This window comes from Notolepis coatsorum (assembly GCF_963971535.1).
Source record: "Notolepis coatsorum genome assembly, chromosome: 5".
In the NCBI taxonomy this organism is placed as follows: Eukaryota; Metazoa; Chordata; class Actinopteri; order Aulopiformes; family Paralepididae; genus Notolepis; species Notolepis coatsorum.
The window spans coordinates 50,133,103-50,148,057 of NC_140169.1; the positions used below are offsets into that span (position 1 = coordinate 50,133,103).

The 14,955-nt window shown below is 46.7% G+C and overlaps 1 protein-coding gene across 1 annotated transcript in view; it reads right to left on the reverse strand.

Annotated features, from left to right (window-relative positions):
• The window catches only part of LOC311228175 (uncharacterized protein), a gene marked incomplete at its 5' end in the record, with an annotated part of 85,444 nt that overhangs the window by 38,845 nt on the left and 31,644 nt on the right, over positions 1–14,955 (reverse strand). The window contains 6 exons of the mRNA XM_084314086.1: positions 6–146; positions 234–434; positions 848–1,060; positions 1,595–1,737; positions 1,829–1,887; positions 1,997–2,103. Coding sequence (XP_084170212.1) covers positions 6–146; positions 234–434; positions 848–1,060; positions 1,595–1,737; positions 1,829–1,887; positions 1,997–2,103 — 864 coding nt within the window. The remainder of the gene's footprint in view (positions 1–5; positions 147–233; positions 435–847; positions 1,061–1,594; positions 1,738–1,828; positions 1,888–1,996; positions 2,104–14,955) is intronic.

The following is a 14,955-nucleotide window of genomic DNA, read 5'->3' on the forward strand; positions in this document are numbered from 1 at the left end:
CTTACTTGCTCTGAATATGGTCACTGTTGTCTTCATCTCATATTCCGGGAGAGTTTTCACCCGACACGTAAACGTTACATCTTCTTCTGCTCGACTGCATCCCTTCAGCTCGAAGTTATACGTAATGCAGTTTTCCGAGACCACATCTGTGAACATTAACAACATAAACATAAAAAATAAATAAACAAGTTGCCCAAATTGTGCAGAGACTGAAACGATGTCTCGATTCTTACCCGGAGTTAAGAGGACGGTGCCGTTCCACCACTGGACCTTGTAGAGGCGCTGAACACAACACTTCAGCGGTTGTATTTTTCCCACCTCACATGGGATGTTGAATTGACTCTTTGCTTGTACAAGAGGAGCCGCTTTAACGTTTAATGCTCGTCGTTGCACAAAGTGCACCGCTTTACCCTTCAGAGTGCATTCATAACGCCCTGGGATCAAATGAAGCAAACGTAAGTGAAATGCAAAAACAAAGTTCTAATGCTATAGGACCACACATTGTGATTCCTAAATATATGAGTTAGCGCAGAGCTTCAAAGCTGAAGCCCACCAAACCTATGTTATGTTTGCTGAATAGTGAACCAGATAGTGTTTGGCATTATGTGGCATTATATACCCTTAGGGGGGGGGTATGGAAAATGTTCTCGTCATATACGGTTGGCTATGTAACTGATTGCGTATGACTAGTCATTGGTAGTTTGTTGTGAGATGCTGATCATGGGGGATAATCCAAACTTTTCCAGGTGGAGTTGAACAACTTTTGTGGATGTATTTGTAATAAAACGTTCTTCTATTATGTCCTAGTTGCACTGATTCCAAAGTGAACTGGCTGTAGGCTACTCACCACTATCAGCGAGGATGGTGTTGATAATTGACAGATTTGAGCCATCACTAAAAATCCGAAACCTTTTATTGTTTTTTCGGATTTCCCTCCCATTGACTTTCCACTGTGAACCAATAATGTCACCGAAAATCTCGGGGCGAGGCCCACATGTCAGAGTTACGGTTCTACCGGAGTAAATCTGGTCGTCTGGAACGACGCTCATCGGAGTTGTACCTGTTTTCAAAGCATGAACAAGATCAGTACAGTGTTTTTTATCCATCCAAACTGAGAATAATGTAGGTCAGATACAGTGCTTTTTATCCATCCAAACTGAGAATAATGTAGGTCAGATACAGTGTTTTTATCCATCCAAACTGAGAATAATGTAGGTCAGATACAGTGTTTTTATCCATCCAAACTGAGAATAATGTAGGTCAGATACAGTGTTTCTATCCATCCAAACTGAGAATAATGTAGGTCAGATACAGTGTTTGTATCCATCCAAACTGAGAATAATGTAGGTCAGATACAGTGTTTTTATCCATCCAAACTGAGAATAATGTAGGTCAGATACAGTGTTTTTATCCATCCAAACTGAGAATAATGTAGGTCAGATACAGTGTTTTTATCCATCCAAACTGAGAATAATGTAGGTCAGATACAGTGTTTTTATCCATCCAAACTGAGAATAATGTAGGTCAGATACAGTGTTTTTATCCATCCAAACTGAGAATAATGTAGGTCAGATACAGTGCTTTGTGGACTTACTGTTGTAAAGCGAATAGACTGAACCAATGACAATGACTCCCACGGCCTCCATCGCCAATGGGAGTCCATTATTTGCTTCAGTCATTTCCTCGGAATCAAAGGAGCGTGTCCGTATTTCAGAGTCTATAATTACACTTCCTCGTCTGTAAGACCAAGTGAAAACGGCATTGAAAGCGTGAATATAATGTAATAAGCCTCCCTTTAAATTCTGGTTAATGGGAGAAAATACTGTACCTGAATCTTTTGACGTCAGCCGACAGGAAACCTGTGATTCCTCCATACTGCAATCGTAACTGTGCAAGGGTGTTGATGACAGAATCATTACCACGTGAAGAACAGACGAGCATGGCGTTTAGATTGGTACTGTATAAATTGGTACTGTATAAAATAGACTCCACTTACTACTTGTTCAATCTCATTTGTGAGGTTTCGATATGCGAGACTTGCTGGATCATTTAAGTCATCTATGAAACTCCTGTCTATTGTGAATGACGTTTCCACACTAAAGACTGAATGAAAGACACAATTAGACGGTTGATTAACACTTTAGATCTCAAAAGTGTTAAGTCAGTTGACGTCGGACCGTTTAGCTCAACGGGTTATTAGTGCACCTGCATGTGAATCCTGTCATCCCAGGTTCAAATCTCTCGGTTGCATTTGTTTTTTGTAACGTTAATTAATTTATCCACTCTGGTTGGATGGTGTATATTGTGTTGTATAATGACAATACATTTGAATCTAATCTCATTTTGAAATTGCTACCTGTTGAGTGGATCACAACCATATGAACACGACAGTGGCGAAATTATTATGTGCCCTATATTTTTTTTTATATAATAATTTTTTTTATTTGAAATCTTTATTTCGAACATGTAAATGAATACAAACAAAATAAATAACTAAACTAAATCAAAACATAACTCAAACAAAATAATAACTAAACAAAAGCAAAACATAACTCAATTTACATGTTCGAAAAGGAGTAGGAAGAAGTATACACTTATTTAATCCTACCCCTTTTCCACTACTCAAATGAGTGTACTAATTTAAAACATTAGAAAAAAGAAATATATATATATATATATATATATATATATATATATATATATATATATATATATATATATATATATATATATATATATATATATATATATATACATATATGCAAAACAAAAAAACTAAAACTATATATGTAAAACATGAAAGAAATAAAATTAAAATGTAAACACCCGTGAATATCAAGTCCCTTCCTCATCCCTGTACCTCGTGAACATAATTTCCTTATACATCAGTTTGAATTGTCTCATGTTTGGACATTGCTTTAGCACCACATTCAGACTGTTCCACAGTTTCACTCCACATATTGAGATGCAGTGTCTTCTCATGGTAGTGCGTACATTTAGAACTTTTAAATTGAGTTTTCCCCTCAGATTATAACCCCCCTCCCTATCAAAGAACAGTTCTTGAATGTTTCCTGGAAGTACATGACCTTTTGCTTTATACATTAATTGTGCCGTTTTAAATTCCACAAGATCATTTTACTTTAATGTTTTTTACTTTAAAAATTATTAGTGCTGTCAAACGATTAAAATATTTAACTCGATTAATCGCATGATTGTCCATAGTTAACTCGCGATTAATCACAAATTAATCGCATTTTTATTTTTTTTTATTTTTTACCTTAAACGGATCTTTTTCAAGTTCCAAGTTTTAATACTCTTATCAACATGCAAGTCAACAAATGCTTGCTTTATGCAGCCATTTAACACAAAAGGATGACCCTCATGCATTGCAAATTTGCATCAAATTCAAAACAGTGATGCACAAAATAACTTAAAAGAAAATAATAATTTAAAACAATGAATAAAGTGTGCATGAAATAATAGGGGAAAGAAAACGTTAGGAACTTGTTACATTCACACACACAAGGGCTGATTAATCACACCCCCCCCCCTCTCTCCCTCACACACACACTCTCCCAGATCTCTTTCTCTCTTGCCCCTTCCTCATCTCTCTCACCCCCCTCTCTCTCTATATCTCACACACACACACACACACACACACACACACACACACACACACACACACACACACACACACACACACACACACACACACACACACACACACACACACACACACACACACACACACACAAACACACACACACACACACACACACACACACACACACACACACACACACACACACACACACACACACACACACACACACACACACACACACACACACACACGCACACACACACACACTTCAGAAACAAACATAGTATCAATGAGAGCATCAATAATACACCTGAGTGAAGTCTAGTAAAAAAAAAAAAAAAAAATCTTTTTAGTTAATCTTGAGTTAAAAAAATTAGTGGCATTAATAGAATCGGGAGTTAACGCGTTAATATCGCGATAACTTTGACAGCCTTAAAAATTATATGTTTGTGTGATCACGATAACCTGTAATGTGAACTATCCTTATGGCCCTTTTTTGGAGTATAAAAAGTGGTTGTAGTGTAGAATTATAAGTGTTTCCCCAGACTTCAGCACAGTAATTTAAATATGGTAAAACTAGTGAACAGTAGAGAATGTAGAGTGATTTTCTATCCAGAATGTGCTTTACTTTACTGATTGATTGATTGATTGATTGATTGATTGATTGATTGAAAACTTTATTAACAGATTGCAGAATGGGTACAGTACAGCTCAATACATACAATTGTTAAGGGGATGCAGACCAGAGAAAGACTTTCGTCTTGTTTACATCAGGGTACTCATGACTGAAATGCTTCTTGACAGTTTAGATTGGACATGTTTTATGTGAGGTTTCCAGCAGATTGTATGGTCTATTATTACACCTAGGAATTTATTTTCATAAACTCTTTCAATAATCACATCATTTATTTTAACTTGTACTTGAGTATTTAATCTACAGTTTCCAAATAACATAATTTTTGTTTTGCTCAAGTTCAATGATAATTTGTTTCTATCAAACCATTTTTTAAATGTCTTCATTTCAGATGTGATGACCTCTAAAAGCTACTGGATATTCTCACCAGAAAAAAAAAGATTAGTGTCATCCGCAAATAAAATACATTTAAATATATTGGATACTTTACATATATCGTTATAATACAGCTTCGGAGGCAGGCATTGCACGGTTTGCACCATGCTGATCCACTCAACAGGTAGCGATCTCAAGACGAGATCCAATTCAAATGTATTGTCATTATACAGCACAAGTACAATACACCATCCAACCAGAGTGGATAAATGAATTAACGTTAAAAAAAAATGGAGGAGATTTGAACCTGGGTCCCGGGACAACAGGATTCTCATGCAGGCGCACTAACCCATTGAACTAAACGATCCAACATGAAGTGCTGCTGACTAATCCATGGTTTAGACTTGTCAAGTGCCAATTGCGCTAGTCGTATAGTATTGGCATTAATAAATCAGATGTCATGCTAATATGTCATGTTCTACAGTAGGACTTACTACTATGATACCCATTAAAACAAGTAATTCGAATAATAGAAGCCTACTTTGCTGGAACGATTAATTTCAAACGTATACACAGCGCGTGTGTGTGCGTGTGTGCTTTTGTGTGTGCGCTCGTGTGCTGAGGGTCGCTAAGCCTTTCTCCACGCATTATGTTTACCTCCGAGAGTAACGCCCCCCGTTGATGACGGACATGTGGAATGTTGGTTCTGCTTAAATGGGTGTTAAACACGGGCTGGTTCACCAGAGAGCACCAAGGTTCAGAGGCTCCAGAACGGAGCTGGAGCTTGAACCGGAGCCCTGGTGGTGTGAACGGGGCCTGAGAGACCCATGCTACTGACCAGACACTCTATATCAGTGATGACTGTTGGAATGTAGAGCTACAGCATTTAACACGTATTTTAACAAAGGAAATACCACTTACAGCACCTTTAAATTACAAACATTTGGTAACTTTAATCAGTTACACTTACAACTAAAAGCATTGCAATCAGATTACAGTTATATGCCGTATTTGCTATCGCGTCCCGCTCTGAGCCTTATGAGATATCCCTATCTCCTATGATACCTATTGTATCTCCCACGAACAAAAAACGACATGCACCCCACCTGTATGGGGCTCCGCCCCCATGGTGGCACTGCCCATATAGCAGTGACTCTGGTCACCACACATCCTTCCTCTATTTTCGTCCCAGCGTACTTGGATGCGTGCACCATACGATAACTAGTAGGATGAAAAGATTAAGGAAGGTTCGTAATGTTGAGGGCTTACCGGAGGTTGCTGGCCCCTGGCATCTTCGACGCATGTTTTCGGCGACACGACGGGCCTATGTTGATGTTCCTCGTTGATGACTGCACATCGAGGTTCAGCTGTACAAGACTGGCTGTCGGGCCAGCTTGTACTCAGGTAGGCCCTGTGTCTTTCAGGCATGGGTATTTGTGTTAGTAATGCTGGTTTGTTTTGTTACACAACAGTGTTGTGTGTTGGCGCCGGGGGCAGGATGGTTTGGTGAACGTTCACTGCAGGGAACGGTTTCCAAGCTGTCTTGGGCGTGCTGCTAAAACATCTAATGCTATGCTACATGCTATCGCTAATGCCGCATGCTATTACTACTGCTAATTGCTACGCTGTTCTAATGTCTCCGCCGTGAGATGTTGTCACTCTCCCTCCTCTTGCCCGGTTCATCAATGAAGGTCAGTCGGTAGCTGTTGTGGTTTTTTTTGCTGAGTCCTATTTACCTTTTTTCGGGTAAATGGGTTGACAACAGGGTAGGCCGTGGCTAGGTTTCCTAGCCAGGTATGTTACCTTGTGTTCCGGCGGGGTTTGTTGAACGGTGTTCCCATCTGGGTTGGCGTCGGGTAGTGGGGCTATGGGTCCAGCCGACATGGTAAACATGTTGCGTGTCTGTGCGCAGGCAATTGTTGTTTTGGGTCCCACATCGCCTCACACCAGGCTGCAGTAGTATAAGGGCAGGGCCGCCTGGGAGAAATGTGAGGCCCTGTGCGTTTTAGACGCGAGGCCCCCCACCCCCTGAGGCGGCCCTGTGTAGTGGGCTATTGTTTCGTTTTGTCACTCTGCTATGAGAAGGTCTGTCTTGCTACAGTTTTCTCTCCTCTCAACCATTCATACTGACGGTCAATCGGTATACTGGGGGAGTAGTGCAGGGGGGGGCTTTGTTTACCTTTTTTGGTAAATGGGCTAAACTAGGGCTGATGTCCTGTTGTGAATATTTGGAATGAAGGCGGGACTAGTTCGCTCTGGTCCGTCTCCCCTTAACTTTGTGTGTATGGGTTTGCTCATTCTACAGTATTTTGTGGTTTAGTTCTTTTATTCATTTAACTTTTTCATGGTGCACACCACATGTGCGGCACGGTGGTGTAGTGGTTAACACTGTCGCCTCACAGCAAGAAGGTCCAGGGTTCGATTCCCGCTTGGGGACCAGGTTTCCATGATGCCAGTTACCCAGGTGGGGTATCTCCCAGGCCTTTCTGTGTGGAGTTTGCATGTTCTCCCCGTGCTCGCAAGGGTTTCCCCCCCGATATGATAAACCCAATGGAAAAACATGCACAACAACAAGATCGCTAACGCTGTGGCGTCCTTGACGAAGACGGACAGGAGCACTTGGATTGGTCCCCTGGCGCGGCTCACGTTGACGCCTGTCTGCTCCCGGCTGCCCTTGGGGGGGAAGGACGACGGGATGGGTTAATCGCAGATACGAATTGCATGCATGCATCGCATGTGTGCCAATTGATGACCTCGGAGCAGGTCCTAAATTATAAATTATTATAAATTATTATTATTATTATTATTATAAATTATTATAATTATACAGTGGAGGTTGCTGTTTGCAATCACCACTGGTGCTCCGTGTTACATCAGTCCTTTGTTTTTGACATATTGAAACAATGCCCCGCCCGGCCGACGCCATGGGTGGGTCGGCCTGGCGAGTGGCTGGTGGGCTGTTAAGGCTTGTACAGCCACTGTATGGAATTGGCAACGATTAGAACTGTGTTCGAATTGCTGTTTTTTTCTATTAAAAAAATTGTGTCTGGTGGAGGGGCCTTGAGGGCCAGCCGACGTCGACACATCGCGCGAGGTTGTTGACGATATTAGCTTTGACCCAGCCGCAAGCTATAACCGCTCAGGGTTCCCCTCTCCGCAGGGGATTTTTGGTCTTCTGCTGGAGCGCGGGCGGTATTGTCCTAGGCCCTACACCGCCTCACACCGCGCAGCCAGAAGAAGAGAGAGCACGGCCTCGTCAGCGGCGATGACGGGGCCCTCGACAGGCGGCCATGTTTTTCCCCCGCCAGAGGTATCCTGGGCGTTGATTCGACAGGTGTCCACAAGGCCGACAGCCTTGGCGGCTGAGGGATCGGCCATGTAGGATGGGTTCGGCTTGAACAAACAAGCCGTCACCGTCCTGCCGCGAGCAGCCCGCTCTCCGATCGCTCCCTTCCCCAACACCAGCGGAAGAAGTGGGCTCTGATTGTTTCCTTTGGCTGCGGGCCGCGTGCCTTCGTTGATGCGCGCGCGGCCCCCCTTTTCGCTTCTCATGGGGACAGGGGCTGACACCCAGTTTATGGCTGAGCCTGGGTCTGTCCGTGAGAATGTTGTGCTGTCAAGCGGCTCCCACACCTTGATCTGTGTTGGTTGAGCCTGGTGTTACGTCTGTCAACTTAAGTGTTGTCAGCAGGGGGGCTCGAAACCTTTTGAGGCGCACAGTGCGGGCTTCCCCGGCCTCGCCTTCGCCAGGCCAGGTATCATGTTGGTGCCTCCCACTCCAGAAATATTGGCAAGTGGTCGCAGCTGACATGATTTGGGGTGGTAGTAATATCACTGCAGGGCTACGGTGTGTAGGAACCCATGGGGGCCTTACACCTTGCATGTCCGGCTGCAGAACAACTCCTTCAGCATGTTCTGGAGGGGTGTTCAGTGGGGGGGCTTTTTTCATCGGAAGCCCCCCGTATCAGACCGGCCCTTTCTGTCGGGGTTCCCCCTTGGGTGCGATTGCCTCGTGGGTGGTGTCAGGGTCAGGTGTTCCGACACGGAACGCGCTCCTCGCACGGTTCCAGGTTTGGCTACGCACGGTGGGGGGACCGGGCCAACTATCTACAGTTCCTGGCGGACCTGCGCCACGTGACGGCGGGTGCGTTGGGAGTGTCGTCACATATGACTACGGCAGTACCATATGTCGAGGTGGATGGAGAGAACGCTGAGGCGGGGACTTGTGTTTACACAACCCCACCCGTTTTCAGGTTTGGTACAGACCCTATTGTCGGGGTCTCCAGCTGTGACAGCTCTGGTCAATGAGATCCAATCTCTGTGGACGAAGCAAGCCATCGTCGTGGCGTTCTCCTCCCGGTGTTCTCTGCCAGAGAAGTCGGGAGGGAGAGGTGTAAGACCCAGGCTGGACCTGTCCCATGGGAAGGTTCAGCATTTTTTGGATCGTCTCCTACCTGTTGAACACTGTCAGGTGGGGGTCTGGTTCTCCTCCATAGACCTGTAGGATGCGTATGCGCATCCCCGATCTTCCATCCTAGGGCTTACCTACGCTTCCTTTGCAGGGTTAGTGTATGAGTACCAGAGGCTGCCGTTCGGTTTTCTCTGGCTCCCCGCATCTTCACCAAGTGCGTGGAGGCCGCACTGGGGCCTCTGCGTTGTCTGGGGTTACGGAGTGTTCTGCCCTGATAATAATAATAATAATAGATTGAATTTTAAGAGAGAAGCGCCTTTCTCAGACTCAAGGACACTGTACAAGGAAAGGATGGAAAAAAATAAAAGTAAGTAATAAAATTGAAAAAATATATATAAGAAAATACATAAAAGATCTGTGTATAGTAACAACAAGAAAAAACAAATAAGATAAGAGATAAAAATAAATAAAAAAAAGGAGGCAAGTTCTGTCCAATTGGATGAAGTGGTTAAAATTAACAAACAAACAAACAACAAAACAAAACAAAACAACGGAATCTGTGGCTTAAAAAGAGTCAGGGGTGGGCTACTTGGGAGCGGGGCCGTGTTGCGTGAAGGCAAGTGTGAACAGGTGGGTTTTTAGCTTGGTTTTGAAGAGGTTGATGGTGTCAGAGCCTCGGATGAGGGGGGAGAGGGAGTTCCACAGTCTGATGACGTTCTGGTCCTTCGCGGTCAAGGTGGATCGTCAGGTCTCGTACCAGGCAGGTCTCTACCAGCCTGGGGTTGCTGTAGACTGGATGTAGAGTATTCCTCTTCCCAGTCAACAGTTGGAGGGCTATGGGCATCCATCTCAGAGCGTGTTGTCAACACGCTCAGGAGGTTCCGTCCTAGGACGGTTACGACGCTGTCTCACGTCGCGTTTTCACCGACGCCTCCCTCGCTGGTGACGCGTCGGGCCAACGCAGTAGGGGGCAGCTGGCAAACCATGCTGCCCTGTCTGCGCTACGTTCAATGTGTTGGTGTTGAAAGCGGTCCTTCTGGTCCACAAATGGTGTTGATCAGGACGGACGATACGACGTCAGTGTCGTGTATCGACAGACAGGGAGGAGTACGCTCCCCCTGTCTGCACCAGGCGGCGGGCGGCTGGCTATGGGCGTCCTCCATCTGCGCGGCCTGAGGGCTCCCCACATCCCCGGCAGGGAGAATGTGGGTGCAGGTGTACTGTCGTGGGGCGGTCCTCATCCTGACGGGTGAGGATTACGTCTGGACATGGCCAGGCAGGTCTGGGACCGATGCCGTGCCGCCAGGGATTCTTCCCCATACATCTGTTAGGTCAGTTGTTGGGACGGGTACGTTGAGGGGCGCAGGTTCTTGATCCTGATGGTGTTACCATCTGGAATGCGCATGCTCCCTCCACTGTCGCGCTTACGCGGGCAGATGACGTATGTTCCAAGTGTGGTGTAAGGCGGGGGGCCGGGACTCAGTCTCCTGCCCCCTGGATGCTGTCCTTAGTTACCTCCAGTCTCTCCTTGATAGACTGTCGGCTTCGACGGTGAGGGTATATGCAGCAGCTATATCCTCCTATCATGAGGGGTTTGAGGGGATGTCTTGTTCAGCCACCCTGTTGTGAAGCGTTCCTGCTTGGCGCTCGACGCGTTAAGCCGGTGCAACGCTCCTTGGCACCGACTTGGGATCTTCAATTGGTCCTCGGTCGGTTGTCCTTGGCCCCGTTTGAGCCGCTCGAGCAGGCGCCGTTGGGACAGCTGTCCTTCAAGACCGCGTTCCTACTGGCTGTCACTTCCGCTAAACGCGTAGGTGAGCTCTGTGCTCTCTCGGTACGTCCAGAGTGCCTGTCTATTCGGACCGATTGCGGTGTCACTCTGCGACCTAATCCTGCTTTCGTGCCTAAGAATATCCGGAGTTCCTTCCGCTCCCGGGATATTGTGGTTCAGGCGCTTCGTCCTCCTCCTCACACTAGTGAGTTAGATGCGGGCCTTCACCTGTCATGTCCAGTCCGTGCTTGGGGATTTACCTCAGCCGTACTCAGGACTTCAGGGTTACCGACCAGCTTTTTGTCTGTTACGGTGGGGCTCGTGCTGGTAAGGCACTGTCGGAGCAGCACCTGTCCCATTGGTTGTGCGAGGGTATTACCCTCTGCTACACGTTGGCTGGGCAGGATCCCCCTGGGGGCATCAGGGCGCACTCCACTCATGGGGTGGCTGCCTCTGCCGCTCTCCTGGGTGGGGCCTCGGTGGAGGACATCTGTGCTGCAGCTTCATGGTCCTCCCCGGGCCCCTTTGTAAGGTTTTACCTCATGGACATGACCGGGGGTTCTGTCTCCCAGGCCGTTCTGGGGTATGTGGCCTTCCCTGCTTCCCGTCCTTTGGTTGGGTAGCAGGGGTGTATGGGTATGGGCCACAGTGTGTTGAGTCACACGTGGTTCCGCCTGTACAGTGTGTTCAAGGGGTTCTAGTTTCCCTCTTGTTCGCATTTCAGGTGGAGTTGACTGCGCCCCCCCTTCGTTAGGGAGGATGGGGTGACAGGGCTCCCCGCACCCTTTGATGTGGGCTTACGGGTCCTCAGGGGGTACATTTGTCGGGCTTCGCGTCCGCTCTTCCCCATATCTCATAAGGCTCAGAGCGGGACGCGATAGCAAATACGGCATATAACGATAGGTTATGTAGATAACCTAGTTATATTAGTATTGGCTGAGCGTCCCGCTCTGCACGGCCCTGAGTTCCCTCTTGAGGAATCTTTTCCTGGGACGGGTTTTTTGGCGAGGAAGGATGTGTGGTGACCAGAGTCACTGCTATATGGGCGGTGCCACCATGGGGGCGGAGCCCCATACAGGTGGGGTGCATGTAGTTTTTTGTTCGTGGGAGATACAATAGGTATCATAGGAGATAGGGATATCTCATAAGGCTCAGAGCGGGCGGCTCAGCCAATACTAATATGACTAGGTTATCTACATAACCTATCGATATACCTTTGGACAAAACGGGTGGAGTTAGTAAGTGGCATGTTTTTTGTTGTTGTTTTTTTCAACTTTTTCTCCTTTTTTTCTGTGATTTCTTTTCATCATCATCATCATCATCATCAAACCTTTATTTGAATAGGCAGGTTAATTAAGAACAAGTTCTTATTTTCAATAACGGCCTATTTGGGGGTAAAAAGCCCCCTAGGGGAAAGGGGATGGGGGATAAAATCAAATAAATAAAAATAAAACACAAAGGAACATTATTAAAAAGGCAGGACATACATACAGAGCAACAACTGAACTGAACAACAACTGGCGGACAACAGAACAATAGTGGCAGCATGGTGTTAGCACATGGAGAAACATCTACATGAGTGCTCTAGGGAGTTTGTTAAAGTTTCCTTAAACAATCGAATTGAAATAAACGTTTCCATATTTAAGGTTTTTTGTAGTGTGTTCCAGCTATCAGCTGCTGCGTACTGAAAGGAGGAACGGCCTTGTGAGGAGTTGGCATGGGGGGCGTTTACCAGGATATGTGTGGCTGACCGGGTGTGGTAATTTGGGAGTGGACGAGGGTGGACTAGGCGAGTAAGGTAAGGGGGATTACGGCCTAGAAGTGTTTTATATACAAAGGCCAGCCAGTGGATGTTGTGTCTAATCTCCAGGGAGGGCCAGTTTACTAGGGAGTATAGCTCGCAGTGGTGGGTCCTGTAGGGGGCATTGGTAGCGAAGCGAATGGCGGAGTGATATAGGATATCTAAGCGCTCTAGATCACCTTTACGGGCCAAGCGGTAGATTACATCGCTAAAATCAAATAGCGGCAGGACAGTCATCTGGACCAGGGTGAGTTTAGCAGATCTAGTGAAGGAGGAACGGTTCCTATACAGAAAGCTAAGCCTTGCTTTGACTTTGGCCTGCAGTTTAGTTAGGTGTTCAGAGAAGGAGAGTTTGGTGTCGATCCACACTCCCAGGTATTTATAAGAGGTGACCAGTTCAAGCTTTTTGTCATTTTCTCCCCATCCCAATTTACCTCTTGTGCCAATTCTCCCTCCCCTGTCCTGATCGTTGCTCGCATGTGCCCCCCACTGGCCAGTTGAAGGGAGGATCAAAGCCTTGCACCACATGTCCCCTCCGACACATGTGGAGGCAGCCTGTCACATCTTTTCACCTGCCAGCGCGGACTCTCATTCGGCGAGGAGTAACGTGTGGGAGGCTCACACTGCACCCGCAATTTTCCTGACTTCGCTGTGCAGGCGTCCCCCAACCGACCTGTAGGAGTCGCTGTTCACAACGACCAGACTACCACCCTTCGACTTCCCACCCGCTAACTCTGCCAATTGAGTCAGTATGACGGCCGGCCCGAGCCGGAGGCAACGCCGACAGCCGGATTCGAACCCGGTGTTAAGAGGCATGTTTGAAAGGAGAAGAGGCGCCCTCTGGTGGTGAGATTAGGAGAGAGGTTTCTCCCAAAACTAGAAAGCAGAGAGGTCTTTATCTGCTCCATAGACACAGGGCTCTGCATCTACAAGGCCATGAGATGGCTGTTTTTTTCTTACACCAACATCTGTTTTACTTTAGGCTATTATGATATTGTTATATAATAATAATAATAATAATAATATAGCTATATTGTAACTTGTTATACTGTACATTTCTCCAGACCTCTCTTGGTAGAGCCTGATGTGTGGCCAGCAATAGCAGCCCCTCCCGGCCCGTACCCATGCAAATCCAACTCAAACATCTGACCAAAACGAAATAAAAACGGAGAGCAATACAAACATCACTATACACTACTTGAAATACTGTCAATAAACCATAATACCATTAATCAAATGAGAGTCTAGATTGTCTTAGTTTTTTTTGCCTTTCTATCTTTTCTCCCACCCAATTTAGTCATTATGCCAAATCTCTTCTGGTTGCTGTGCTGCCTTACTGTTGGTCTGGGGAGGGTGTAGACTACCCTACTGTTGGTCTGGGGAGGGTGTAGACTACCCTACTGTTGGTCTGGGGAGGGTGTAGACTACCCTACTGTTGGTCTGGGGAGGGTGTAGACTACCCTACTGTTGGTCTAGGGAGGGTGTAGACTACCCTACTGTTGGTCTGGGGAGGGTGTAGACTACCCTACTGTTGGTCTGGGGAGGGTGTAGACTACCCTACTGTTGGTCTGGGGAGGGTGTAGACTACCCTACTGTTGGTCTGGGGAGGGTGTAGACTACCCTACTGTTGGTCTAGGGAGGGTGTAGACTACCCTACTGTTGGTCTGGGGAGGGTGTAGACTACCCTGCTGTTGGTCTGGGGAGGGTGTAGACTACCCTACTGTTGGTCTGGGGAGGGTGTAGACTACCCCACTGTTGGTCTGGGGAGGGTGTAGACTACCCTACTGTTGGTCTGGGGAGGGTGTAGACTACCCTGCTGTTGGTCTGGGGAGGGTGTAGACTACCCTACTGTTGGTCTGGGGAGGGTGTAGACTACCCTACTGTTGGTCTGGGGAGGGTGTAGACTACCCTGCTGTTGGTCTGGGGAGGGTGTAGACTACCCTACTGTTGGTCTAGGGAGGGTGTGTAGACTACCCTACTGTTGGTCTGGGGAGGGTGTAGACTACCCTACTGTTGGTCTGGGGAGGGTGTAGACTACCCTACTGTTGGTCTGGGGAGGGTGTAGACTGCCTTACTGTTGGTCTGGGGAGGGTGTAGACTGCCTTACTGTTGGTCTGGGGAGGGTGTAGACTACCCTACTGTTGGTCTAGGGAGGGTGTAGACTACCCTACTGTTGGTCTGGGGAGGGTGTAGACTGCCTTACTGTTGGTCTGGGGAGGGTGTAGACTACCCTGCTGTTGGTCTGGGGAGGGTGTAGACTACCCTGCTGTTGGTCTGGGGAGGGTGTGTAGACTACCCTACTGTTGATCTGGGGAGGGTGTAGACTACCCTACTGTTGGTCTGGGGAGGGTGTAGACTA